The sequence below is a fragment of the Abramis brama genome (genome assembly GCF_963993115.1).
Source record: "Abramis brama genome assembly, chromosome: 13".
Taxonomy (NCBI): Eukaryota; Metazoa; Chordata; class Actinopteri; order Cypriniformes; family Leuciscidae; genus Abramis; species Abramis brama.
In genome coordinates this window covers 25,975,483-26,003,112 of record NC_139975.1, presented here as the reverse complement: position 1 = coordinate 26,003,112, position 27,630 = coordinate 25,975,483, and the positions used below count along the sequence as shown (strand labels likewise).

General features: G+C 37.9%; 1 protein-coding gene across 2 annotated transcripts; it reads right to left on the bottom strand.

The window, feature by feature from the left end:
- Positions 1-547: 547 nt before the first annotated feature.
- Positions 548-26,921, bottom strand: rnf20 (ring finger protein 20, E3 ubiquitin protein ligase). Of its 2 annotated transcripts, none has more exons than XM_084133191.1 (22): positions 26,782-26,921; positions 25,716-25,888; positions 25,402-25,470; positions 25,128-25,226; positions 24,874-25,021; positions 18,542-18,727; positions 18,315-18,430; positions 18,091-18,237; positions 16,791-16,865; positions 14,715-14,834; positions 11,309-11,488; positions 11,022-11,157; positions 10,798-10,940; positions 10,536-10,692; positions 7,432-7,726; positions 6,722-6,839; positions 6,432-6,581; positions 6,121-6,333; positions 2,780-2,905; positions 1,584-1,724; positions 1,330-1,434; positions 548-1,236 (listed from the first exon to the last, which is right to left on the bottom strand). In XM_084133191.1, the coding sequence occupies exons 2-22, from the start codon at positions 25,875-25,877 to the stop codon at positions 1,060-1,062; spliced, it is 3,063 nt and encodes a 1,020-aa protein (XP_083989317.1). In that variant the 5' UTR covers positions 25,878-25,888; positions 26,782-26,921; the 3' UTR covers positions 548-1,059. The 2 variants fall into 2 exon arrangements, with proteins under 2 accessions (XP_083989317.1, XP_083989318.1); XM_084133192.1 differs by having other exon boundaries at positions 10,798-10,919; positions 26,782-26,904.
- Between the last annotated feature and the right edge of the window lie 709 nt (positions 26,922-27,630).

The following is a 27,630-nucleotide window of genomic DNA, read 5'->3' as shown; positions in this document are numbered from 1 at the left end:
ACTTTATTTTAGTGTCCTTATTACATGTACTTGCTAGTTATAACAGTAAATTATGCATAATTACAAGCAACTAACCCTGAACCAAACACTAATCCTACTCAGTTGTATAATTACACGGCAAGGGCACCTTAAAATAGTGTAACCATACACTTTCTAATAAACTTATTAATATACTAAACCATTCTCAATTTAAAAATAACAAGGAAAGAAACTTTCCAAGGAGTTGATTCATAAACTATTACCATTGCACAAAGTAAACATACTATAAAAGTTTTTTTTTTAGTATCAGCAAAATTACATATTAGTGACAACTTTGGTTACACTTTATTTTAAGGTGACACAGTTACATTGTACTTACTATAAGAACTAAGTAATATTAACTACATGCACTCACTATAGAGTTAGGGTTTGGTTTAGTTTTAGTTACTTGTAATTATGCATAATTTACTGTTCCAAATCACTAATTAGATGTAGTAACGTGTAACTACTTCAACTCAAAATAAAGTGTTACCATAACTTTAATAAGAAAGCATAAAGACATTGTCAATACATTTCAATATTTTAATGGATTTCAATGAAACAGTTGCACAGCCATCACTATAAGCAGTCATAACAGACTGTACAAAAATGCAATACCAGCTGTTCAGCAAACTGAACGACTGCACAGTCGACAAGGCAGCTTGTTTTCAATCACAGGTCTGTAAGCTCACTCATGTTGATGGGTTCACATTGGCTCTGGGTAGTACATGTAAAGTTGAGGTGGAATGGGAGATCTGGTTGAGGCAGTATTAACTCAAAGGAAGTCAACAAACATTCAGGACACTCCTGAAAGCAAGCGGCAGCAGCAGCTTTTATGAGTGAAAAATGTTTGCCAAGACAGACCTGTGGAATGTGACCAGGTTGGTTCTGCTAAACCGATGCAACTGAACATGTTGGTTGTTTTCTGAAAAGCAATTTCAAATGGAATGTAAAACTGTTGATGTGCGCCCAACATTACAGGACAAGCTCCGCCCATGTTGAGGAACTGGACCAAACAGAGGCAGATACCGTGAATAAGTCTCATCCAATGTAGATGCGATGGAAATCATTGGCACCAAATGCAGCATTGCACTTCGGGCACTTTCTCTGACGGGTGTCGTAGCGCGTCTTCACGCACTCGAAACAGAAAACGTGGAAGCACTTAGTCAAAACGGCGTCCTTTACACGCGAATTGCAGCATGGGCACGTCAATCGGGCCTGCAAAACAGAAGAAGAAAAAAACAGATCCTTAAAGGCTATGAACACACAACTAGTTCTAGTCCCCCATCCAAATGGACAACATAAAATGACCTTGTAATCGTTTATTTCTTCATTCAGGATCTCATCTCCATTTCGAATATTCTCAGCCGGTTTCTTGGCCTTCTCAATCTTCCTGCGCAGTTTGGAAATGTCCTCCTAATGAGATAGAAGAAACATCACGGTTAAAACAAAAAATGGTCAGTTCAATCCACAGATGAACAACAGTATATAGATCAACACTATTAAACCTCTGATTACGCACAGCTGGCGTTAAGCTAGAGAAGGGTTCATCACGGTCTGCTCACCTGTGCACGACGGGCATTGAAAGACTCTTTCTCTCGAGAAATGCTGTTCTCAACCACCTCCTCTCTGACCGCGCTCAACCTCTGCTGCACCCCCTCCAGCTGAGTGCGCACCTCCTCCGAGAGCAGCACCGACTCCTGCGCCTGAAACACACACAATTCATGGACGTACTTCAGTGGCGTGCAGTGCTGTTCTGAAATGAGGCGCCAAAGTCCTCAATGTTTTCTAATGTAAATTCATGTTCACCCAAAAATGTAAATTCTGTCATCGTTTACTCAAGTTGTTCCAAACCTGTATGAGTTTCTTCTGCTGAACACAAAAGAAGTTATTATGAAGAATGGCCATTGACTTCCATAGTATGGAACGAAAAATACTATGGAAGTCAAAAGGGTCCATCAACTATTTGGTTACCCATATTCTTCAATTAATCTTCTTTTGTGTTCAGCAGAAGAAAGAAATTCATACAGGTTTGGAACAATTTGAGGGTGAGTAAATGATGACAGAATTTTCATCTTTGTGTGAACTATCCCAGATTTTTCAGGTTAAATAAATTAACATTAACAAACAATCAATACAATAATAGTTTTACAATAATTAAAATGTAATTAATGCTCTATTTATTACGATTATATTTCACAACAAGCTAGTGCTTTAAGCACTAAACTACACAAATTTCATGTATATTTAACTGAAGTTCAGCTGTCCTTTTTAATAGTCAACTTATTTTCAGATAATCATTCCAGCAAAGCTCAGTGAACACTATATGTCATGATGGTCACAGACATGGAAATCTTCCTTTAATTTCACCAAACTGGTGAAAAAGTAAGTAAAGCTTACTTTAAAAAAAAAAAAACCTCACAGATCCTGTTTTCCAAGTCATTTCAGGTTTGAATGTGTTGTAACAAAGTGGTGATATTTAAGTGGGTGAGTTGTTTACTTACTTTTTAAATAGTCTTCCCATTAAACATCATTATTTATTCAAACCGATTTGCGAATGCGGAACGCCAGGATTTATCATGTGATCAGCACAATAGACCAGCTCTCTAGTGTCTTTCCCCATTCATTCTCACTGCCTCCCTTGTCTCCTCAGAGAAAATCAATTTTACTTGCTACTTTTCTTCACATAGTATTTATGATGTTCCAAGTACACAAACTGCATTTGTGTGAGGTAATCTGCAACTGTATGTTTTATATGTACCTTGCGTTTGTTCATCTCTAATGCCTGTGTGCGTAGACCCAGCTCCCTCTCCGCAGCGCTGATGGTGCTCTGCAGCAAGCGCTCTTTCTCCTCTAGCTTCCGAACCACCTGCAGCTGAGCGTCCACCTAAGAGAAACACACAAAAATGACATTTTACATTTTGCTCAGTTGCAAATCATTTAAGTCCTGTCAGTTTAAACACTCAAGCGAGTTTAAAGCATTTAAGCGCAAGACGCAAAAGAGAACTCAATTCAGAACATCGAGTTCAGTTCTGTTTCTCGACTTTTTGTGCTTGAATGGACACATACATGCAAAAGTATTGCTGAGTATCCTTGTGAACAAATCCGCGAATCACATGCGTTCTGATCCGTGGGGCCTGGTCCGTATGGATCACAGATCAACTACGATCTCTACCTACTTGACATGGCACATCATGTGATGTCAGTGCTTAAACAATAGATCATGTAGCCCTAGAGCTGCGTGATTAATCATTACAAGATTAATCTCGATTCAAAGACCCACATGATCTTATTCATAAATGACAACGATTCTTCTGTCTATTAAACCTTTGACAAGTAATAAGGTCACAGCGAACAATCAAATCTGCGTTTGTGCTGCCGTTGAGCCAGAGAGAGCAGTTGTCGTGTAGGTATGAAACAGCTTTTTAACTACACAGTATCATTATTTCTGTTACAATATTTAAAACTATCATAGAAGTACTGGGATAAAAGTTAATAGTTCAAATATAAACACTGATTTCTATTGCAGCGATCAAAATGGAGTAAATCACCTTTTGAAAGCAACTTGTTGCTTCAATTAAAGATTGTATCAATTACATATTTACACCAGTAGATGGCGACAAGTGACTTAACAAAATCTATTTATCATTGAATCATTCATTCAAGAGAATAGTTCAAAAATGTGACCCTGGATCACAAAACCAGTCTTATGTTGCACGGGTATATTTGTGGCAATAGCCAACAAAACATTGTATGGGTCAAAAATATTGATTTTTCTTTTATGCCAAAAATCATTAGGATATTAAGTAAAGACCATGTTCCTGAAGATATTTTGTAAATTTCCCACCTTAAATATATAAAACATTTATTTTTGTGAATGGATGCAGCACTATCGCCAATAGAAATGGACAACTTTAAAGGCGATTTTCTCAATATTTTGATTTTTCTGTACCCTCAGATTCCAGATTTTCAAATAGTTGTATCTCGGCCAAATATTGTCCTATCCTAACAAACCATACAACAATGGAAAGATTATGTATTCAGCTTTCAGATGATGTATACATCTCAATTTTAAAAAAATTACCCATAAGACTGGTTTTGTGGTCCAGGGTCACAAATGTGAAACAAGTAATGAAACCAGTCATTGAATCATTTGTTCAAACTATGCAGTGCAAAGATGTACTTTGTTGACAATGATTTATTTTGATTGGTAACATCCCTATAATCCTATTATTATTATTATTATTATTATTATTATAACAACTGATTTAATTGTAAATATCTGACATAAAAGATGACGGATGCATTTAATGAGGTTAAACATTTGCCCTTATAAAATGTAAAAAAAAAAAGAATATATAAAAAAAAGCCCCTGGAGATCCATATAATGGGGCAAATGTCAGCCCTTAATGGAAAAAGTTATTTCTGTCACTGGTAGATTATATATATTAAAAAATATATATATTTATTATTTATTCAGAACAGAACGCCTAGAACATGAAACTGAATGTTTCTCATTTGTTACAGGGTCTTAGTGTGACTGTCCATTAAACTTAGGGTGATCAGACGTCCCGTTTTCCTTGGGACAGTCCTGTATTTCAGCTCTATTTTTAGTGTCTAGTGTTTAGTTTTGGCCGTATTTCTTCTTTCCTAAATTTTCTTTGCTAGGTGATAATAAAAGTGAGTAGTAGTCTTCTGTCACACGAGAATAGCCTAATCAAAGATGTAGCCAATCTCGTCATATTATATTTTTGGAGAACAAAATTAACTTATATTCACAATTCGTTATTGATTAACTTGCAGTAAGTGAAGGCGGGATATCAGAGAATGCGGAAGACAAGATTAAGTCAGATGCGATGTCAAAGAAGCGTGTGTGTACATTTAAAAAGGATCTTAAAAAAAGAGTTTGTTATGCAAAGTAAGTTGTGAAAAAATAACTCAATGTGGTTTCATGACACACACCGAGGGGGAGCGTGTCCATCCTGTCCCGTATTCCACCATGAGAAATCTGGTCACCCTAATTATACTTCATAGTTGCATTATACACACCTATGCATCTTCCCAAAACAAACAATTGCAAGATCTGAAGATTATAAAAATAAAACACCATAACCCAGGGGTTTTCAAAGTGTGGGGCACGCAAGGGCACATCAGGGGAGGCGTGGATGAGCAGGGCTATATCCTGGCGAATGTGGCGACAAGTTTTTGTTATCTTGTTTATATTGCAGTATGTAAATGTATCCATGCAGCGCAGAACTGCTTACAGTTACTGACGCGTTAAGAGTGAAAAATGGGTGAAAAGGTGAAACGTACTTAAGTTATTAAAAACCACTATAAACCGAGCAAGAGAACTGAATTCGATGCTCGTTAGATGACAGGCGGCTTTCTGCACGCAGTCAAAGCATGTGCACAGAAAGCCCCCTTTATAAGACAGCGTGTGATCGCAAATTGAGTTTCGTGGCTTATTGTGCTTGTATTAAAATGCTCGTCTTGGCGAGAATTCAAGTAAACGCAGTTGCTTATGTCTTAAGTGAACGTAAACCGTTAAAGAAAGAAAAATATGATGAGTAAATTGGATCTGTGCATTAGTTTTAAAAATGAAAATTCTGTCATTAATCACTCAACCTCACGTCGTTCCAAACCAGTAAGACTTTCGTTCATCTTCGGAACACAAATGAAGATCTTTTTAATGAAATTTGAGAGATTTCTTTCCCTCCATTGACAGCTACACGACTACCACTTTGAGGCTTCAAAAAGTTCATACCAAGATTGTAAAACTAATCCATATGAATGACGGTCAGTGGAGGGACAGATATCTCAGATTTCAGATGAACGAAAGTCTTACAGGTTTGGGTGAGACACAAGGGTGAGGAAATGATGAAGGAACTTTCATTTTTGGGTAAACGATCCTTTTAAAGTGACAGCAGCCTAATAAAACTAGTATTTCTAACTTGAATACTAGGTTAGGCTGTGGGGCATCATGCACGTGGTGTCAGACGGGAGGCCCATTGTTTTTGACTTTGAAAACCCCTGCCATAACCCAAACAAATCACTCAAGAATTCATTCAACATGATAACAATCCATCTCAAAAGCCCACCCACCTGTGTTTTAAGTGTGAGCAGCTGGTCAGCAAGCTCCTCTTTCTCTTCCTTGAGGAGTTTATGGATCTGGTTGGATTTGATGCGTTCGCTCATGAGTTTGAAGTTGGCATCATCTTTCTCTCTGAGCTGCTGCATCAGACGAATGTTCTGCTCCTGCATGTCTTCGAACGCCTGGCCAGTAACATCCATTTCACTCAGCAAAGCATCTTCCTCCTGAGAGACAGAGAGACCGATTCAGACTTTTCCAGAAGAAAGTTTGTCATTCATTACTCAATGTCAGTCTCATATATTTGTGTAAATCTGAGCTTTACCTGCTTAGCAAGAGAGAGTTTCTTATTGAGTATATCGATCTGCTCCTCCACTGAGCGGATCTTTCTCAGGGCCTCTTCGTCGGCCATCTTCTTTCCTTCTCTCCTCTCTCTCTCCTCCAACTCTCGCAACCGCTGACGGAGCTCCTCGGCCTGCACAAACATGCACATAATCATTTTAACACTGAACTGTTCTGATAAACTATTAATCTCTTGATCTTTTCATTGATGAATCTGATATTCCACTTTGCTTCCAACAATTTGCAATTTGAGTTATGTATTTGGTTATGTACCTCTGACTTCGCCTTCTTCTCCGCTGCCATCAGCTGTACTTTATCTCTCTGTTCTTTCGGTGCCGAGCGGTACATGTCCAACAGCAGCTTCATCTCCCTCTGGGACTCTTGGGCTTTCCTGTTTCATAATCGCATCATTACCATCAGCTTCCCTATTATCATTATTATCATGCAATTCCCAAGTCTTTGGACTTCGGAATTGCAAATCAGAAAGAAGCAGTCAAGCAACAGTAACTGTAAGTGTTTTGTATCTTTTTCTCATTTGATTTAAAGTGCAGTTGTAGTTACTAGGAAGCAGTGTTTGTTTACTGTGCTCACGAGCTGAAATCTCATTGGTGAAGTCTCATTTGTTCGCGTTTAGTCACGTAGGTAAACAGTTTAGCTAGTGAGGCGTGTCCAGCTGTATTCAATAACGACATTTCAGGCGAGTATAAAGCAAGCAGTAAACCAGTAAAGCAGTAAATCACATTCAATTACCATCAACAGGCCTATTAAAATCCATTTTGTAGTTGTCTATCGTACACATACTGCATTAGATTAAACTGGGAAGGGTCTAGGCACTTGCATATTGTTGTCCTGTTGTTAGTTTAACTGCTTCTATTGTTCTCATTTGTAAGTCGCTTTGAAAAAAACTATGTCTGCTAAATGAATAAATGTAAATGTAAGTAATTTTCATTATTACAATCATCGTTTTGAGAAGAATGACTTACTTGAGCTCCACCCGCACTATTTTTAGCTGCTCCACCTCCTTGCGTTTAGGTCCTCCAATCACAGCGCATCGTTCAACTGCTAGGTCTTCTGATTGGCTGCTGCTAGTGCTGGCTTTCTCCCTTTCTTCTTTCACCGCTATGCCTCCAGTACTCCCACGAGTCACCCTCTCTCTTTCTCTCTGTTCCTTCTCTTTTTCCTTGTCTTTTTCTTTCTCCTTTTCCTTCTCCTTTTCTTTTTCCTCCTCTTTCACCGCGGTCTCCGTGTCCGTACCTGGTTCAGTCTTAACCGTTGCACCTGAAGGGGAAATATATCATATACAAGTGCTAGAATGCGGGTTATATAAAAAGTTAACAAAAATGTACACACAACTGAAAATACAGAATTATGTTAGACTCGTATGCTTGCACACTGTCACTGACTACATATTTAAAATAATGTAGGCCCTTTTTTACTGGTGCAGATTAATTTCAGTGTTGATAGTGTTGACAAAGGAACGCATAAATCCAACTTTGAGGACAGTAAGAGTTCCAGGTAGAACGTCACTGGACGCCATCTTGTAATTACGGTTGCGACATGGCATGAACGCAGCATTCACTCGTTGTTTTGGTTCAGGAGGAACTGTAAAAGGTGGCTGCTGTTTGTTTGCGATGCTCGGTGACTAACGTCTGTCTACAACTCTGCATCGCCTCACTGAACACGCTGATGACGTGTGACGTCTGCGTGAGCAAGTGAGCAGAGGTATGGAAATACATATGCTGACAGGCAGGTAAGGACATCATATCCTCGTATTAGGACTGTATGCAATGTTTGCACGAACATTCTTTGGTCCTGAGATTGAGAAGATATATGCACGTTTTAATATTTAAACCACTTCTATTATTGATTTCTGTCAGGATGTGAAGAGAGTTTCAACCAGTATAACACAGTTTTTACAAGACACATTTCCTACCCTACCTTAATGTATTACTCTTTTTCTTACACAGCACACTCGCAATTTCAATGCAACCATTCGTTAATCTTTTTTACACAGACAAGCTGGTGCTCACTATGTCCTGTCGTTCCCTCTGTTAATGCACTTACATGATAGTAAACCATCTAAAATGTTTTGAATCATCGTACTACTACTAAAAATGTTGATTTAAATTATTTTTGTGTTTTCAGTTTGAGGAGCTCGGATGAGTTTGAGGAGGATGAGCTTCATATGCAATCAATGGTCAGTGCAATCAATCACAGTTCTAATCGCAAAGCATGTCAAAATGACTATTCCCAAACTTTCAACATTTCATAACTTCAACAACTCTGTCTTCATTTACTCACCCTCATGTCATTCTCGCACATCACACACGCACATACATTTGATTGTCTGCATTTACTACAAGTATGTGCGTTGATCAGTAACTCAGCTCATATAAAGTGACCATGTCTCTTCATAAGACTTGGATTAAATTCCTTAAATGATTATTTGTATGATGCCTTGATGGCCTTTTTTACGTTTGGACTTTAAATGGAGGGACAGAAATCTCTCAGGTTTCATCAAAAATATCTTCATTTGTGTTTGGAAGACAAATGAAAATCTTATAGGTTTGAAACAGCATGAGGGTACTATTTTATTTTTTATGAGGGCTGGTTATTGACACAAATTTCACAATCGATTCACAAGCTTGCTATTCGATTCAGATTAAATTAAATTCAATGTGGATATATATCAGATACAGTACATGGCAAATTTTCTCAACTAATGCAGTAAACTATACAAGGACTACATAATTATAATATTGAAGGTTAAAATTAACTGATTTGTATACAAACACTTAAGGAAGTTTTTATAATAATAAAGTTATAATACTAGCTTCATTACATATTAATTTATTATAATAATTTAATTTGTACTGCAATTCGTTGTTTAAAATATAAACATTTAAATGGTGGGTGTCATAAATTTACAGATTTAATTACATTACAACATACATTAAATATTGAACAACAGTAAAATGTATCATGAATATAGTGCATAGTATATTTAGCAAAATGCTCCTGTCTAGATTTATTTTTTCTTGCTGACTAACGAGTTTTGGACATTTGGACAATGTTACATTTTCTGAGGTAAATGTAACATTGTTTACATACTGTTTTATTTGTTGTTGTTTTTTCTTTTCAATAAAACGTGTGATTGACATGAGACAAGATACGGATTTTAGTATGTACTTTATCTTTCAACACACCATCTGATGTTCATTCATGTTTATTTCGTGCTGTAACTAGTAGTAAAGAGGAAGAGATGATCAATTCACATGTCGCTTGAACTGAGGCGACACATTTAAGGAGCACTAAAATTATATTTATTGTTTGAATTTCATAATAAAATGAACCGAATTTGAAATCAAACTGTTTCAAATCAAAAGTAATAAAGCACAAAGCTTATTGCGATTTATTGGATGGGAGGCGAGCTACGAAGCTTTGTTCATTCATCAACTGAAATCAGCATAGACTGGACGATTCTTAGGATTTAAGAATCGATAATGCAAATCGATATTTTTTTTTTTACCAATATTTAGCCTTTATCTTTATATTTTCATTTTAAAGTATTAATTTTATTGTTTGTCATTGTATTCATTTTTTTTTTTAAATATGTCTATATAGATTTTATTATTAATTCAGTTTTAGTTATTTTACTACATCAACTTAAACTAGAAATTAGAAATGTTGTCTTAGAAACTTTCTGAAATTAAAAAAAGTTTAGTTTTTTTTTTTTTACATTCAACTTATTTCAGTTAAAATTAGTTTTATTTCAAGTGACAGCTCTTTTATGTTTTTAGTTTTAGTTTACTTTAATAACCCTGCGGCTTGCGTTAGAGACATCAATTTCGATATATCGTGCAGCCCTACATAACATTACAATATTCATATTGTCAGCCATGTCAAAATCTTATTTTGATCATTTAGAAAAGTAACAACACACCTCACCCGAACAAGCCAAACAATTTGAGGTATTACTCATATCCGTAACACAAATGGTGCAGGACGAAATACACACAGAAGTTTAATACATAGTTTAATACCTCAGCAAACACCCCCAGTTAAAGATTAAAAACGCAGTGTGTACCAGTTGTGCTGGGTGTGGCGGAGCCGCTATCTGGTTCAGTCTTCACAGTGACGTCCCCCGTCGGGGCAGGTGTAAGCGGGGAGGCGGACTCTTCCTTCACATCCATCTCTGTGCTCGACTGTGATTGGACAGCAGCATTACCTTTGGCAACACGGAGCTAAAAGAGATGACAGAAACTTCAGCAACCACTTATTTTCTATAAGAGTAAATATTTGCTTCTAACACTTGTTTTATTTCAGAGGCAATAAGTTTGTGTTCTCGCCTGGTTGTGCTCTTGCTGAGCCTCTCTCAGTCTGAGTTTATATTTGACCACCTCTCCCTTCATCTGCTGGTTATGATTCTGCAGCGTACTGATCAAATGTCTCATCTCACGGTTTATAGGACCTGAGAAAGAACGAGAAGGCACTATAGACTCACTTCAAAGGCTGATCTTAACAAAGAGACAAACATGAGCACATCATTGTAAAGAGAGCAACAGAATGTTACCTGCTTGTTCATTAGCAGCTAATGTCTGCTCAAACTCGATCCTGAGCATCTCGTACTCCTTGCGCACCTGTGCTAACGTGTCTTCCAACTGAATCACTTCAGTGCGGACCTTACGCTGCAAGGACACCTCGTCGTTCTGAAATAACACGCATAAATCATCGTTCCACTCATGCTTCAATGACCGTAACATCCACAGATTGTGATCCATCACTGAATCAGGAGATGTACAGCCATCCAACCTCAACATCATTTAATTCCCAGTTCATTCACATCATCACCCCACGTACCTCCATGTGGTCCAGCTGGCGCAGGCGGGCGGTCCTGGTCGTGTTGAGCCGTGCTTTGGTCTCGTCCAGCTGAGATTTCAGCACCAGTGATTCATTATAAAGCACAGAGAACTGAGATTGCAGACAGCGATACTCAGCGCTCTCTCTGGCAACCTCCTCGGCCCTGGACAACAACTCCACCTGACAGAGAGAGAGAACCACGCACGTCCTGTTAGTCAATCTAAAGAGGCTTTCACACCGGGTAGTTCTAGGAACTAGCCACCAGGGTGGTTCCCTGAGAACTAATGGTTCCCGTAGGAACGTTTTCCTGGTTGCACCGGCAGTAGGAACTCTGAAGTGACATAAGCCGTGCTTGTTGTTGTGACTTATTTTGACGACGCAGAGAACGCCAGCCAGAGCCTGAGCACACAGTGCTAGCATTCTCCGTGTTCAATAGTTTACGATCTGTCTAATACGTTATTATATAGAACTGTTATAAATAGAAAGGAGACAGTGATGAAAGGTTATTAGCGTATGCTGTGTGGTTGACGTCCAGTGTTGCTAGCTGAGCAGAAATACATAATCATGTTTCTCTTGGTCCCCTCAAAGTTATGTTGGATTTTCTCCTTAGCGTAAAGGTTAAGCGGCCCATCTATCACTGTTTTCCATGTTCGTAGAGTTAGTTGTAGAGTAAATATATAGGCTATAATCCGTGTGTTTACAAAGATTTTTTTTTAAATGGCGGAACACCAAAATGCTGGTGTTCCGCGTGCGTTCGGCCAGTCAGCGAACACTAACGTCACGGGTAGTTCCTATAGTGCTGGTTTAGACTCTATTTGGAGGAACTAATTTAGCTCCTACTTCAGAATAGAGTTCCTAGAACTAAAATCGTTCCTAGTTCCTGTGGTGCGAACATGCCCTAAATCCGGGTACTTCCGCCAATAGTTCTAGGAACTGTGAAAAGGTTCATCCGGTGCGAAAGCCCCTTAAGTGACTAACAACAATATTCAGTAGTGCACTACCATTCAAAAGTTTAAGGCTAAGATTTTTTAAATGTTTTTGAAAGAAGCCTCAGTAAGACAGTAAAACAGTAATATTGTTTTTTTATTTGAATATAGTTGTCAAAAAGTACAGAATTTTAAAATTGTGACACTGAGTGCTATTGAGTGGAATCGTAAACACCTGATTGGCCATTGTGTTCATGCGCTCATCTGTGATTGGCTACAATGATCAGCGCACAGGAGCGTTTGAGAGCACACGGAAGTGTTTGAAAGTGTTTTAAAAAACAGGAGAGGGAGCGTTTGAAAGCACAAGCAGGATCATATTTCTGTGGAAACAGTGATACAACATTTTCAGGATTCTTTGATATTTAATGGGCATTATTTAGATAAAAAAAAAATGATGGTAGTGTATTAATATTATTAGATTTAAAAAAAAATTATGGTAGTGTATGGTGAACTGGTCTATAAAATCAGCTCTTTTTGTATATTTGCATGCTGTTTATTTGACGGTGGGTGTATTCAGACCTGTAGATCATTTGCTTTGTTCCAAAACTGAGACAATGTTGTTACAATGTTGCCTTTTCTCCTTGTTTCGAATTGCTTTCACAAGGCAGCATTTCAAAGCTTACTAAAATGTGTTTATGCGAGTCACATGGGAGTAAAACTGTCGTCTCATTGTTCTGAGTGCACCTGTTTATATTCCACTCACACTGTGAACCTCACAGCAAACACTGCAGTTTTTTACATAACGCATTTCCCATTATGAATTTTGATAATGCTTGGTTCGTTGGTCCATTGGGTTGGCTTGCTTTCTTACCACCAAATGCTCCAGATGTCATTTTCAAGTGGGCCGAGACGACCTCGCTCAGGTGAGTTACAAAATTAAGTTACTTACATTTTAGACGCAATGACTGTTTTTATTCTGTTTCAGCAGCGAAAATAGTTCCAAACAAACATCACAGCAGAACCATCGCACATCTCACAGCAACACTTGTTGCATTACTGAACGATTCAGCATTTTGAACGAATTGGTTGAGTCAAAGATTCAATAACCTATTTATAAACTGCCTCATTCTGAATAAATCAGCCGTTTGAACGAATCGTTTGAATGAATGAATGAATGACTCAATGACTCGCTCATTAAGACGGTCGCCTGCCGCCTCCTACTGGCGGTTTAGTTTCATAAAGTTTCATTCTTTTCAACATTCCTTATTTGTATATTCAAAAAAAAATTCAATGTAAATTATTTAATTTGACTGTTAACAGCCTTATTTTAATTGAATATATTGATCAAATTTAAGAATTTGAAATGAAAGATGGAGCATACATTTAATAAAATTAGGGGGAAAATGCCCTTTATAAAGGTACAAAAAATGATTCTAAGTGTTTTCAAACAGTGATGTAATGAAACATTGACAATTTAAGCTTGAAGGTAGTAAAGCCTCTGTTTAGGCTATTAAGGAAATGTAATTTTGCCAAAAGAAGAACTTTTATTTTACATAAATGTTCATTTTAAATCAGCCTACTTCAGTGTGATATGTTACCATATTATCATGCTTAACACTGAGAATTTGAATAATTGTAATGTGATGATCAGATGCAGATATCTAAATCAAAGAATATGGTTTGCTGGTGGATTATTTATTTTTAACAGTGGATTCGGGTGACTCAAAGTGCACCAGATTAATGAATTTATCTTTAAAATGTACAACATTTTCTTCCGGGGGGGCATGCCCCCGGACCCCCCTAGAGGTACCAGGCTCCACCCACAAAAATAATGTGGGAAACACATTAGGCTATGATGATCTACAAAAAAATACAAATTTAATTATCTTATTATTCAAATACATTATTAGGATTTTACCACCTCTGCCTCAGCCAGGAAAAACCCTGTATTTGCCTTAATGAACTGAACTAAGAGAGAAAACGTGCCAGCTTCTGAAGCAAATGCTTCAAATATAGCAAGTGTAAAAATGCCCTAAGAATGTTTAGAAAAACATAAAACACAGAAACCTGTGATTATTATCATTACTGATACCACAAAATGTTTATGAGAGACAAACTCCATTTATCATCCACTTTGATCTTTAAAGATTTGCAGACCTTTTACATTCACAAAGGTAATATATAGTTTTGTTAATATATTCTATAATTATTTTTGTTCAGAGATAAATTCAATTCCACCATTACTAAAGGAGTGTTTTCTCTGTTCCAGAGTATCTGTCTTCAAGTGTTACATGATAAGAAGCTTTCTTTCGAGGACAAGATATAAAAGTGTGGGGTTTTAATTTTCCACTCCAAAGAGCTGAACAGTTGATTGCCTCTGACTATCAGATTTAATCAGGTATTGCCTGAACAGGAGGTCTCACAATAAACATAAGATTAATCTAACAAGTTAATGGTGTATGTGGTCTCGAGGGCTTTACCTTCATGTTAGTGTTCTCCTGGTAAACTGTCTGCAGGTCCTGCTGGAGTTTCTGGAGCTCACTGAGCCGGTTCTCCGCCAGCTCCCTGTTCTCCTCCAACTCACTGTCCATCTCCTCAAACTAACAACAGATGAGAAAGGATTTAACTGATTCAACCTTTATTATGAAGACAGCATTCAGGAACCATAACACAAACAATATTTATATAACGACATATTCAACATTTATATAACCTTCTATTGTATAGCAAAAACATTTAACAAAAACCTGCCAATGTCATCAATATATGGTTGAGCAAGTCAGAAAATATTAAAGATACACTACCGTTCAAAAGTTTGGGGTGATTTTGTAAAAAAAAAATATTCAGCAAGGATGCACTAAATTGATAAATATTTTTATAATTTTACACAAAAAAATCTATTTCAAATAAATTCTGTTCTTTTGAACTTTCTATTCTTCAAAGAATCCTAAATAAAATGTATCACAGTTTCCACAAAAATATGAAGCAGCACAACTGTTTTCAACATTGATAATAATAATAAAAAACCATCAAATCAGCATATAAAACTGATTTCTGAAGGATCACTGAAGACTGGAGTAAAAATAGAAAAGTTATGTTAAATTACTTTTACTGTATTTGTGTTCAAATTAATGCATCCTTGGTGAGTATAAAATACTTATTAAAAAACATTTAAAAAATCTTACCGACCACAAATTTTTCAATTATAGTATAAAATGGCTAGAATTGAAAACAACAATTGATATAGGGATCTCCCAGTCACGTGACCGCTAGCCGCGTGTCAGCCATTTTGACGGAATACATCCGTCAGCTACTCAGCGGCAATGGATCTATTAGGCTAATTATAAAATTATCTGTTTTACTTTCGGGTTATAGGGCTGTGACGGTGGCAGTTTTTTTACCATTGCGGTGGTTGGGGGGTTGTTTTGAAAATTTAAATAAAAATGTAGTGTTTATTTGAGAAAAAAAGTGTTTATTTGAGCAATTCCGTCAAAGAAGCAACACACTAAAGCCTGTAAAGCATTGAAATAAATATCAGTAAATATTGGAAACTTAAATAATATAATAAAAGTTAAATCTATTCAAAAAAAAGTTTGTTTAATAAATTCCACACAAAGACGCGTATTCACATGAAGCCTACCGCTCTGCGCTTTGAGAGGGATGTGGGACACGAGGAGGAAAGAGACCATCGATCTATTTTCTGATATCTTCATGTTTTCCACAAGGGCAAGACATTTAAGCTATGTTTGATATTGCGCTGCCAGAGAAAGCAAACATAAAAATCACCCGCGCGTGTGAAACACGCTTTACAAATAAACTTGATGTGCCTTACATGTCTAATAATAACAAGCACAAACTGTTAAAATGAATCTAACGTGCAAGTAAAAATGTAGGCTATCTGTCCTATAACGTTTTTCTACTTTACCACAGTAAAGAATATGAATAGGCCTAAATAAAGCGAACCTAGGAAGAAACGTTTATAATTCCCTTCGAAAATCGAGACGTGAGTGAAGATTTGGGGGAAAAAACAAGAGATTACATGCAGAGATGAGTCACGATTTTTGAATATTCGATTAGTTTATTTAATTATAGAATTACTATAGAATATCGAATAGGTTGTGCAATTATTCTCTAAAATAAAAAAATAAAAATGTTTTTGGTGCTAATGCGGTGGTAACGCGTTCAAATAATTAGGCCCTACATTCTGTAATAAGGTCCTGTGTCCTGAAAGATATTCCTTTTGTATGATCACGTATCCGATCGCATCCAACTGCACAGCATCGCTCGGGCATGATAGGAATATTTCGCGATGAGTTGTAGTATCACCGGCGGTTTAGCATTTTCTATTCCGTCAAGATGGCTGCTCCAAGTGGCGTGACGTCAAGCGGGACGTCCCTATACATGATGCTTCTGCTAGAGGACTAAACCAGCCTAATGCTCATTTGAAGGATTCTACAGTGTGCAAAAATGCAAATACCTGCTTACTTCATGTTTACAGTGAGGTTCAATAAGAAACATTGACACCAACTGTTCACAGGACATGACTAGTCATTTACCTTTCTTTTGTTGATCGTGATGGTTCCACATACACTGCTGGCTTCGCCACACACCTTATAACCTTTGCTGTTCACCTGGTTATGATGGAAGAGCACAATATCAGGTCTGCCACATTGTAAAACAATAACAACACTATATCTTGGGTTTACTATCACAAATGTCTGTCGGAGTCAGTATGTTTTGACATTTGACATAACATCTTGACATATCCCAGTGCCTTTTTTAAAATCCATTGTCATTTGCTATTATTGCGGTAAACCTTATTGCATTACTACTGTTAACTGATATTAAAATGCTGGTAACCAAAGAAAGGCTGTATTATACACAGCAGTAGCCTAAATGGAAGACTAAAAAGTTCTTTGGCTATTTATTTAAGTTAATTTTGGCTTAAAAAGTTCATTTTTATTAAAAAATCATAAGAATAACATGCGATAATCAATCACTCAAAAAGACCAAGAACGTGTTTGAAATGAAAGTAGCAACAGATCTTTTCTTCTGTATTGTAACATCTGAGTGTAATGAATTATCGAAAAAGATAAACTTGTAGGGCGGGACTCAGTTCTCTGCATTGATTGTTGATTGGCTGGAGACAGATCTGAATGTGAGCTGAAGCTGACTGTAAGAAAGGGGCAGGGCTTCAGCAAACTAAATGATTGGAGAAGTCCTGCATACGTCCTTTCAGCAGAAGATCCAGTCATGATCAGTGTTCCCTCTAAGCTGCGCACTTCTGATGCCGCACAGAAAGAATAAATAGACAGATGCGAAATGTGCGGGGAAATCCATTTGATAATAGTTTGAATGAGAAATAATTGTAGCGCTCTGGTCAACCGCTAAAGAGCTTGTGTAGTTATAACCAGCGGTCTACAGGTTTCATAAAAAGAGAATGATTGTGTGTGAGCGGCAGTAAGCCAAATCAGTTGCGGAAAGAATACCGTCATGTTTGCAGAACAAATAGCTCAATACCAGAGGCAAGAAAAAAATTACAGGGAACATTGGTTACGATAGAAAAAAAAAAAATTAGATAATTATTTTTTTCTTTAAAAAAAATACATTTTCATTTAACGCTGACTTTAAAGGCCCCGATATACTCAGTGTAAAAAGTTATTTTTCATTCTACGCTTAGGGATAAAAGGAAGTTTGATATACCTGTGCAGCAGTAATACAATAAAAAACTTATTTTTGTTCGAAATGACGCCACACCAGTTCTTCTTTGATTGTGCTTAAAGTATATCAGGGCCTTAAGATAGTAAGTAGTGTCCATTTTGATTTCATGTTGACTGTTGGGCAAAAACCCCTTACCCTTTCCAGCACCTCTGCGAGGTGTGTGTTGAGGCGATTCTCCCTCCGTCTGATTTTCTCCATGTCCCACTGCAGCTCCTCAATGAGACCCTGCAGCTCGCTGATCCTGTTATCAGCACGATTAGCCGCACGGCCCAAAGAACGAGACTAAACGCACACACACATGCGTTATGAGCAATACGACAAGGTTAACAGATAAACATGTCAACAAATCAACCACCAACCTCACTGGTCATGTGACTATGCTTCTGCTGGAGGCTGTTGGTCAGTTGGCGGAGACGTTCATTCTCATTGGTCAGGAGGGTGTTGAGGCGGACAGCGGCGTCCCAGAGACTGCCACCTGAAGGAAGTCACATGAATACACACATTAAATACAGACAGTAGATATAAACTTAGTTAATTTGCTGGATTGATCAACAAGAGATGTTGAGCTGCTTAGAGTTGGTCTCACCCGTTCCGGACTCCACGTCCTTCTTCAGTTGATCGACCGTGTTCTTCAGGTTCTCGTAGATCTCCACCACACGACTGGCCTGTTTGCAGCTGGACTCCACTCGCTCCTGCAGCTCCGTGTCGATCTCCTCACTGCTGCTGCTGGCCAGCGTGGCCAGAAAAGAGCTCACTCCCTCCCCCTGTTGACCTGTGTGAAACATCACAAGAGGAACAGGTTTACATCAGGGTTAGAGGCGAGACTAGACCCTAAGAAAAGACAGATCTGGCCTTCAAAGAACAGAGAGAATGGGAATTAACTGCAATATTAAATTCAAACACCATGAAACTCTAAGTTGCTGTTATAGTGTAATGATCACCATGAAATCTTATGGAATATTGCACTATTTATTATAAATAATATCTGTGAATGAATTTTTTATTTATTTTTTCAAATGAATGTGTCCTCATAATCTTTTATCAGAATAACTTCCCCTCTCTTGCAGCGACATCTCTTCTCTTCTCTGATGACGTGTTTACTGGCGTGAGGGCGGGACAACCTGTCACTCACATCAGATCCACCAATAGCAAACCACAACCATCCAACCAATTCCCCATGGACAAAATCAAGCCCCGCCCTTCATATGTTCTTGTTGGAAAAGCCGTTTCACTCGGATATACATACGTCACAATAGGGAAGGAAAGACTATTATAACTTCTGTTTCATGCCGACTTAAATATATTTTTTAAACGGACTGCGGTCTTGTCTGAAGCCACAAGCCTAAACTTTAGGTGTTGATACACCCTAAGCAAAACACTGAGCGTGACAATCAAACTCAAGAATGTAGTGATGCATCAAAATTATTATTTTTTCTTTTTTTCATTTTTTTTTTTCAAAAATGAAAACCAAGAGCGAAGATAAAGTCTATTTAAAAATCAATTACTACATTTATTTGTTTTCATTTAATTACGCTCAAATTAATTTAAATTGTACATGAATTTAAACTGGATAAATATCCAGTTTTTAAGAATACAGCTTCAAGTTTTCAAGATGAAGAAGACATTCAGAACAGCAAATTCAAATTCAAGTCAAGCTTGCGGGTTCAACAGGGAAGAGTAGAGGGCCTTGGGAAAGTCGAACATCACATTTTGGTTTTAGTATTAAATATATTTAGTAAGAAAGTGATTAGCATGCCTAAAAGGGCTTGCACATCCGACGAGAAGCGCAACGCCACGTCTTTAAAATTCAGGACCCTGTTCAAAATCCAGAGCGCCATTTACAGTTTTATACTACATTTACATTATATTTGTCTCAAATCATCGTACATACTGACTTCAGCCTGTGCTGCAAGTAGGGCTGTAGTCAAGACCACCTTTGTCGAGTCCAAGACAAGTCCAAGACCAGGACTAGTCGAGTCCAAGTCAAGACCGAGTCCAAAGAGGTTCGAGTCCGAGTCAAGACCGAGTCCAAAGAGGTTCGAGTCCGAGTCAAGACCGAGTCCAAAGAGGTTCGAGTCCGAGTCAAGACCGAGTCCAGGACAGGAAAAAAAAAGTCTGCTAAAAAAATATAGGCTAGCCTATAGAAATTAAATCATTATGTAATAATGAAATAATTAATAATTTTAATTTTATTTAAAATAATTGACTAATTCAAAGAACAACAAAAAAATTATAATTATATAGGCCTAAAGGAGCACTACACATTCGTTTTGACTGTCTGATCAGCCTTACATTCTGTTCCTGTCAATCATACACGCGATGTCAACCAATTAAACTGCATGAGGGAGGACCGAGCCAACTCACAGACACACACACACACACACAAGAGATGCGGATAAACCGCGGATCAGGCGGATGACGTGACAAAAAAATAATATTTTAATTAAATTCGGGCGGGTGGCTGAAGCAATCAAATGAAAAAAGTTTGCCACTAAGCAAACCTGCAAGTTATGAGCTGGGTTATTTTGTTTCGATATTAGCTATATTTTAAAACAGCCAGTCATTGTGCCTACCACTCGTGGAGCAGTAACGTGCGGTGAAATCTTGTCATGGGTAGGCTGTGACCTATCAATGTGGCATATATTCATTCAATTAATGTAGCAACCCAAGTTCATATCAGGCATCATCACATCGCTGCCTGCATACAGCAAAGTCAGTCATATGTGAGGCTAATGCACAATCAAATCTAATAATCAAATTAATGGACACATCTATCTTATGCAGTGGCGTAGGTTTAATTTTGAAATTGATGGGGACGGGGACATCAATATAAATATATTTTAAGTTTTGATCGAAATTATTGCTAAGGATATATCAGTGTCACTGGATATTGGTAGGGACACGTCCCTAGCGTCCCTACTAAATTCTACGCCCCTGATCTTATGACTTATACAACAAACAAATGTTTTGTGCGGGACACAGTAAGAGGCAGGCGGCGCGGTGTCAGCGAACCGACAAGCAGCCTAGTCACTATTGTGTAGTTTGTATTAATGCCATGGTTCAACAAATAATGTAAAGGTTAAATAATAATTCACTTAGACTTTATAAGAAGCAATTGCGACTTTATTTCACACAATTCTGACTTTATATCTTGCAATTCTGACTTTATAACATGCAATTGCGACTTTATTTCACGCAATTCTGACTTTATAACTGTTATCTCGCAATTCTGACTTTATAACACGCAATTGTGACTTTATTTCACGCAATTCTGAGAAATAATGACAGAATTGCGAGATGTAAACTCGCAATTGTGAGATAAAAAGTCGCAATTATCTTTTAAAATGTTTTATTATGTGGCGGAAACAAGCTTCCATACCTCCTGGCCTCTTTCTCCCATCCATCCTCCCTGACGCATAGCTACCGGGCCGGCCCAGCTATCGGTAGGCGCCGGCGGTAGTTAACGTTACCTGAGAAAACGTTTTGGAATAAACGTTTTGGAATAGACGGGCTATGGACCCAACCAGTTGACGGTATTTTGTGCGAGACTTCCGGTCAGGCACTTCCGGTCACTGGCGAGCTAACTCACTTTTCACCGTAGCGGTTAATCAAACAAGTATTCAAACAAGTATTCATAACAACTAACTCATCGTTATGACTTCAAGGAATACCGGGATTGTTTGTGCAGTTAGAGGTTGTCATAATAACTGGTACAAAAGAAAGATTTACTTGGAGCAGGAGTGTTTTAATCATCGAAATCATTGACATTTTAATCATCAGGCGCCCTACGACTGGCGACACACTGGAACATAGAAAGCGCCACGGAACTGTTGCGTGGCGTTTTCTATGTCTTTGCACACCAGAAACGTGTCTGACGCGGCGCTGCTGCTGTTGACATTATGATAAGCCTCATTGGTGATATATTCGACATATGGGGAGAGAGTTGTGGAAGGCCTATATGTTAAACATAAATATATAGCAGCAAAGACAACGTCGGCAGTATTGACGGCAAAATAGGCTACAGAATATTTCGTTCTTGACAGGTGCAATATTAGAAAATCAAAATAATATTTTTTTTAATTGCATTTATATCTGCATTTATCAAAACCTAAACTCTCAAACATCAAAATGTCATTTATTAATATGTATTCATCTCAAAATGACATACAAATATCTTTTCCTATTCTATTTTGTCTGGAAACGCTTCCAAAACGCTTGCGTGTCGCGTGAAAAAATAGGCGTCGATTCTATTTCTAGCATGCATGCGTTTTCCGCGCGGCTCAAGCCGCGCCTGAGTGCGTGTCACGCAGGCAGTGTGCAAGCTCTAACCTGTTAACATGGGAGCCGAAATAAAAACGGACACGCACGCAGCCAGTGTGTCGCCGTCCTGAGGAAACCCTTCGCCTGTGGTTAAAAGCTTTACATTTGAAGAAACCACCGAAACGACCGTATGTTTGTTCTTTTCATTTCGTGAACACAAGACCACCCGATACCAGAAAAGTGGCTGAGCTATGAAGTCTCAATAAAAACTCTAAGGAGAAACAAATTATAGTAACCCAATAATCTAGTCATAATGGCATGATCATGGCGTTTATTTTGTATGATTTACAATTATTTATAGCCATCTACTTATTGCTATCCTGTGCTTTGGTTGCATTCTGATGGCATTATTAATACATTTGACATGACAAAATACCTCCATAGATATATTAGTCCAGCGCTGGCTCGACCGTGTTTAGGGCGGTGCTGAAGGCGCCGGCGAAGTTTTGGCACTCTGCCAGCTAGATGCATGAGTGTTTTCAACCAGGTCCGGTACCCGAACTGGGTGAGGCGGGGCTTTAGTTCTTTGTTGTATTCATCTGCTACGTTATGTGTAACATTTTTCTGTCAATTCTGCATAATCCTTTGCGATTGATATGGCTAGTTAGCCCAGGGAAGCGAAGAAACGGAAGTGCCGCACAAAAACCGGATACTGGACCCATATTTACTTCCGCGTTCGAAAATAAGGTGAATAGGAGGGGAGGGGAGAACTCCCTCACATGGTACAACCTATGCAGAGGCTGCGCGCTGCGGTGTCAGAATGCGGAACGTGTGTAGCCTAATGTAACTAACGTGACAAATGTGAAAAAAAAAAAAATCCTCGACCGGCCCAAAAGTGAAGCGGCCCACTGGGAATTCTCCCAATTACCCACCCCAGGCCTGTTGACAGCCAACGCTAGGTGCCGCTAGATCGGGAAGCGCGGATTGAGTGAGAGTGAGTGGATCACGTGACATGAAGCAAGCTCGGTCTCTGCCTCAATGTTGATAATTCAAGACAGCATGAGAACTGACTGCGCATGCGCAAACCTACGTAAACTACGTTCTATGGACCAAAGAGGCACTGCTAACCTCTGCCTCAATGGCCATGGCCTTGAATTTCCTGCATGAAACAATGGTTTTAGGAGCAAACAATGGTAAAATGAGTATATTATATGTGTATTCCTGAGAATTTTTGTTACAAAAATTAATATTTGGAATAAAATAAATCATAATATGGTGAATTAATAAAGTTCTTGGAATTAATAAATGTAATGTCAACATTTCCTTTGGTGAGGCTCTGCCTACCCTGCCTACCCTGACCGCACGTCCCTGTCGTGGAGGCAAAGAAAGAAAGGTAAGAAAAAAAGTCGGAAAACTTTGCCCATTAATTAGATGTGCAAGGCAAGCAGGCTAGTTTTCGGGGTGTTATGGACAATTAAAAATATGAATATTCACGTTGCACTAGCGGTGGACTTTAAGCGAGTTTATTTAAACATTTATTTTTTAAAGAGCCGTTTATGAGTCAAAAGAGCCGGCTCTTTCAGTGAGCTGAGTGAAACGAGCCGGCTCACGAAAAAGAGCCGAAATGCCCATAGTTATTAGGTGGCCAGTGTTTCACTTTCCCTCCAATAATATTTTGTTTTAATATCGCGGCGACGTATGTGTGATTACTGGGAACATAATAAAGAAACCTGGACTCGGTCGAGACCAAAAGCCATATTTGGCAAGACCAGTGGCCGAGACCGAGACAAGTCCGAGTCCGAATAGCAGCGAGTCCGAGACAAGTCCGAGACCATAGAAAAGCGGTCTCGAGTCCGGACTCGAGTCCAAGACCAGACTCGAGTACTACAGCCCTGGCTGCAAGATACATTTAGTTTTACATTCATTTATTTCAGCTTCAATCTGTGATTGAACATGAATGTGCAATTGTGTGCACATAGATCATTCTGTGATAGATGTGAATCCACATCAGATTAAGTAAGGATTTTATTTCAAACAATTACTGGTATTTTGAGCTCAAGACATGAACAATACAAATGATCATTCAGATATGTGTAACAGCAGGGGCGATTACATGATTAATTTCTGCTTAATATCATACAAATGTTAGGCTTTTAAAGGTTAATTCAAGTTCAGCTCCAACAAAAGCCACACACACAACTGTATGGCTGTCGTGCCACGTTAAACAGCACCACAACCACATTTATTGTTTGAATTTTGTTACAAAACTGACAGAATTTGAAAGCTCAAACTATGCTTCATGTAAAAATTGAAACACAAACGTATTGCAATTTAAAGGGATAGTTCACACAAAGATGAAAATTCTGTAATTTACTCTTCCTCAAGTTGTTCCAAACCTGTATGAGTTTCTTTCTTCTGCTGAACACAAAAGCAGATATTTTGAAGAATGTTTGTACTCAGACAGTAGATGGAACCCACTGACTTACATATAAATATTTTTTTTTTTAAATACTATGGAAGTCAAGGGGTTTTGGTTACCGACATTCTTCAAATTTCTTATTTTGTGTTCAACAGAAGAAAGAAACTCATACAGGTTTGAAACAACTTTAGGGTGAGTAAATAATGACAGAATTTTAATTTTTGGGTGAAATCTTGTACCTCTGTCTTTTGCGCGCTCCTGGTTCGAGTCTCCATCTGGTTCTGGTGTCCCAGGTTTTAAGCTCCGCCCTTCCGGCGGTTGGCTTTCCACGGGCTCGCTCCCCGATTGGTCATAGCGATGAACAATTAATCGCACATTTTCATCAAACTGAAAAAGCAGGGTGGAACAAAAATCAGGAATAAAAAATGGTGGCGTTTGAGAGAAATATAATTTCAACTTATATAGACTGTAAATACAACCCAAAAAACTTTACCTGGTTCCAGTATCTGTTTAGAATCAACAAACTTGCATCATCTGTCGCCTGACGAGTCTCCAACCTCTCAACTCTCTCTCTCAGTTCATCCTCAATCACCTACATCAACACAGAAGGAAGAGTCCATGTTTGCATGTATACATGTGTCACACTTTTCAGTAGGAAATGGAATGTATTGTAATTATGATGTAATACTCTGTTCAATGTTTTTTTTTTTTTTTATAATGTTTTTCGTAAATAATGAAAGGGTTGTATATAGGAGTTATGTATCTACCTGTCTTTGGTCTAGGGATTCTCCCAACTTCCTGTTTTTGATCTGCAGGGCTTTTATATCTTGTTCTTCCTGCAAGAACAACAGTGTCAGTAGGGACCAGAATCAGGAGCCAGAAGTGAACAAATTAGGAATTCATTTTTCCATAACACTGTCACACATTCACACAGATTCAAGACAAAATCTAAATATTAAATATAAGACATTTATACATTATATATATACACATTTATACATTATATATATATACACACTACACACACATATATATATATATATTGAATGCTCAAATGATATCCCAGAAAAGAGGTTCTCACCAGGTTGGATCCTCCTCCCAGTTTGATGACGGTTTCCACAGCAGTGCTTCCTCCTGATCCAGTGCTCATTCCCTCTCCATCCTCACCTCCCTTCTTCTTCTCTGGAGGAGCGCCGAGGGGGGCAGAGCTACTGGGATCACTGGGGCGCTTCTGACCGGACATCACGCACCTCACTGTGGAAAAGACACCATCAGAGTCCACACACAGTCATAAATCACAAAAGTACTTATAGAATATAAAGTGCAGAGCATCTGTATTATAATTGGAGAAAATGATAACATAAACAATAAACAATTTATGAAGAGAATCAAGGAATCAGGAAAAGAAATGTTCAAAGACTTAAATTATGTTTCTAAACAACAGGCTAATAAAACAATAATAATAATTTACATTATTATTGTTGTTGTCATTATTATTATCGCTATTATATACAATACATGTTGCATTACAATTATAATGGTTGTTTCTTATTATTATCATCATAACATAATATTAGCAGTAATATTATTTTAAATATTTATTAATTTATGATTGTATTAAATATTTATTCATTTATTATGCTAATATTTAAAATGAAATATGCCTGAGTCTGACATAGATGTATCTGCACATTTAAGATGTAATAATAATAACGTTTTAATTGTTCTAAGTAATAGTAGTATTAAAGTAGCGCTAAACTTTAAACCAAACTGTACTAATCTTCAGTATTTTAGCATGGTAACTTACACTGCTACTAATGGTAAAATATGATAACACCTTAAAAAATACCGTGGTACTCAATCATATACTATATAAATTGACATGGTAACGTTACTCCATGATATTTCAGAAGATACAATGGTACGTTATTGTTAGGGGACACAATAACACACACTCGTAGCCGTCATTAATATATTATACAGCAACACGAATGTAAGAAAATATATTTATTGTTAAACTGCGGCGAGCCAGTGTAATCCCCGAGCACAACACTGATCTATGAAGGCGCTGGTACACTCTCGCGCTAAAAACGCACTGCGCATTATATAATAACGCTCTAACCAAGCAGGTTTTGGTCATTTCTTACCTAATTTTGAGTGTTATTGATTGTGAAATGGGTTTTGTGGATGTAGCTGTTGCGCTTCATCCAGCGGCCGAAACACCTCCCGGAAACAGCGCAGCTTCTCTTCTTCTACCGCGCGCTGAGCTGACGGAGTCTTCAGAACTGCAGCGCCACCTCGTGGTGGAAGGACCATTACAGGCCAGGCTCATAAACTGTGCGAATATCACTATACCACACACCTTAAAGGAATAGTTCACTTAAAAAGGAGTTTCTTTCTTCTGTTGAACACAAAAAACAGTTGATGGACCCCACTGATTTCCATAGTATTTTTTTTCCTACTATGGAAGTCAATGGGGTCCATCAACTGTCTGATTATCGACATTCTTCAAAATATCTTATTTTGTGTTCAGCAGAAGAAAAAAAAATCATACAGGTTTGAAACAACTTTAGGGTGAGTAAATGATGACAGAATTTTCATTTTAAGTGAACTATTCCTTTAACGGATCTATGTTCTTTATTTGTTTGATGCATTCATTTTTGGCCACATAATGAATAAGATTTAACAAAAAGAGACATGTCTTGTTTAGCATAATATTATATGATATTCATGCAGCAAAAACCGTTTTCAACAGTAATGATAATTGAAAAAGAAGAAATGAGATATTATTGAAATGCAAAATAGCAGAAAGGTTTCTGTGAGGATCCTTGTACCATTATTTGTCACGCTCTGAGCACAAACTATGACTATTTGGACTCTGTCCTTGCATGCATTTCAGACTCTTGCCTTTGAATTCAGAGTTCATGTTGTGAAATCCCCAGATTTGTTCCCCTTGGTTTAAAGGTTCTGGTCATTTGTGCACGTATTTGTCTTCA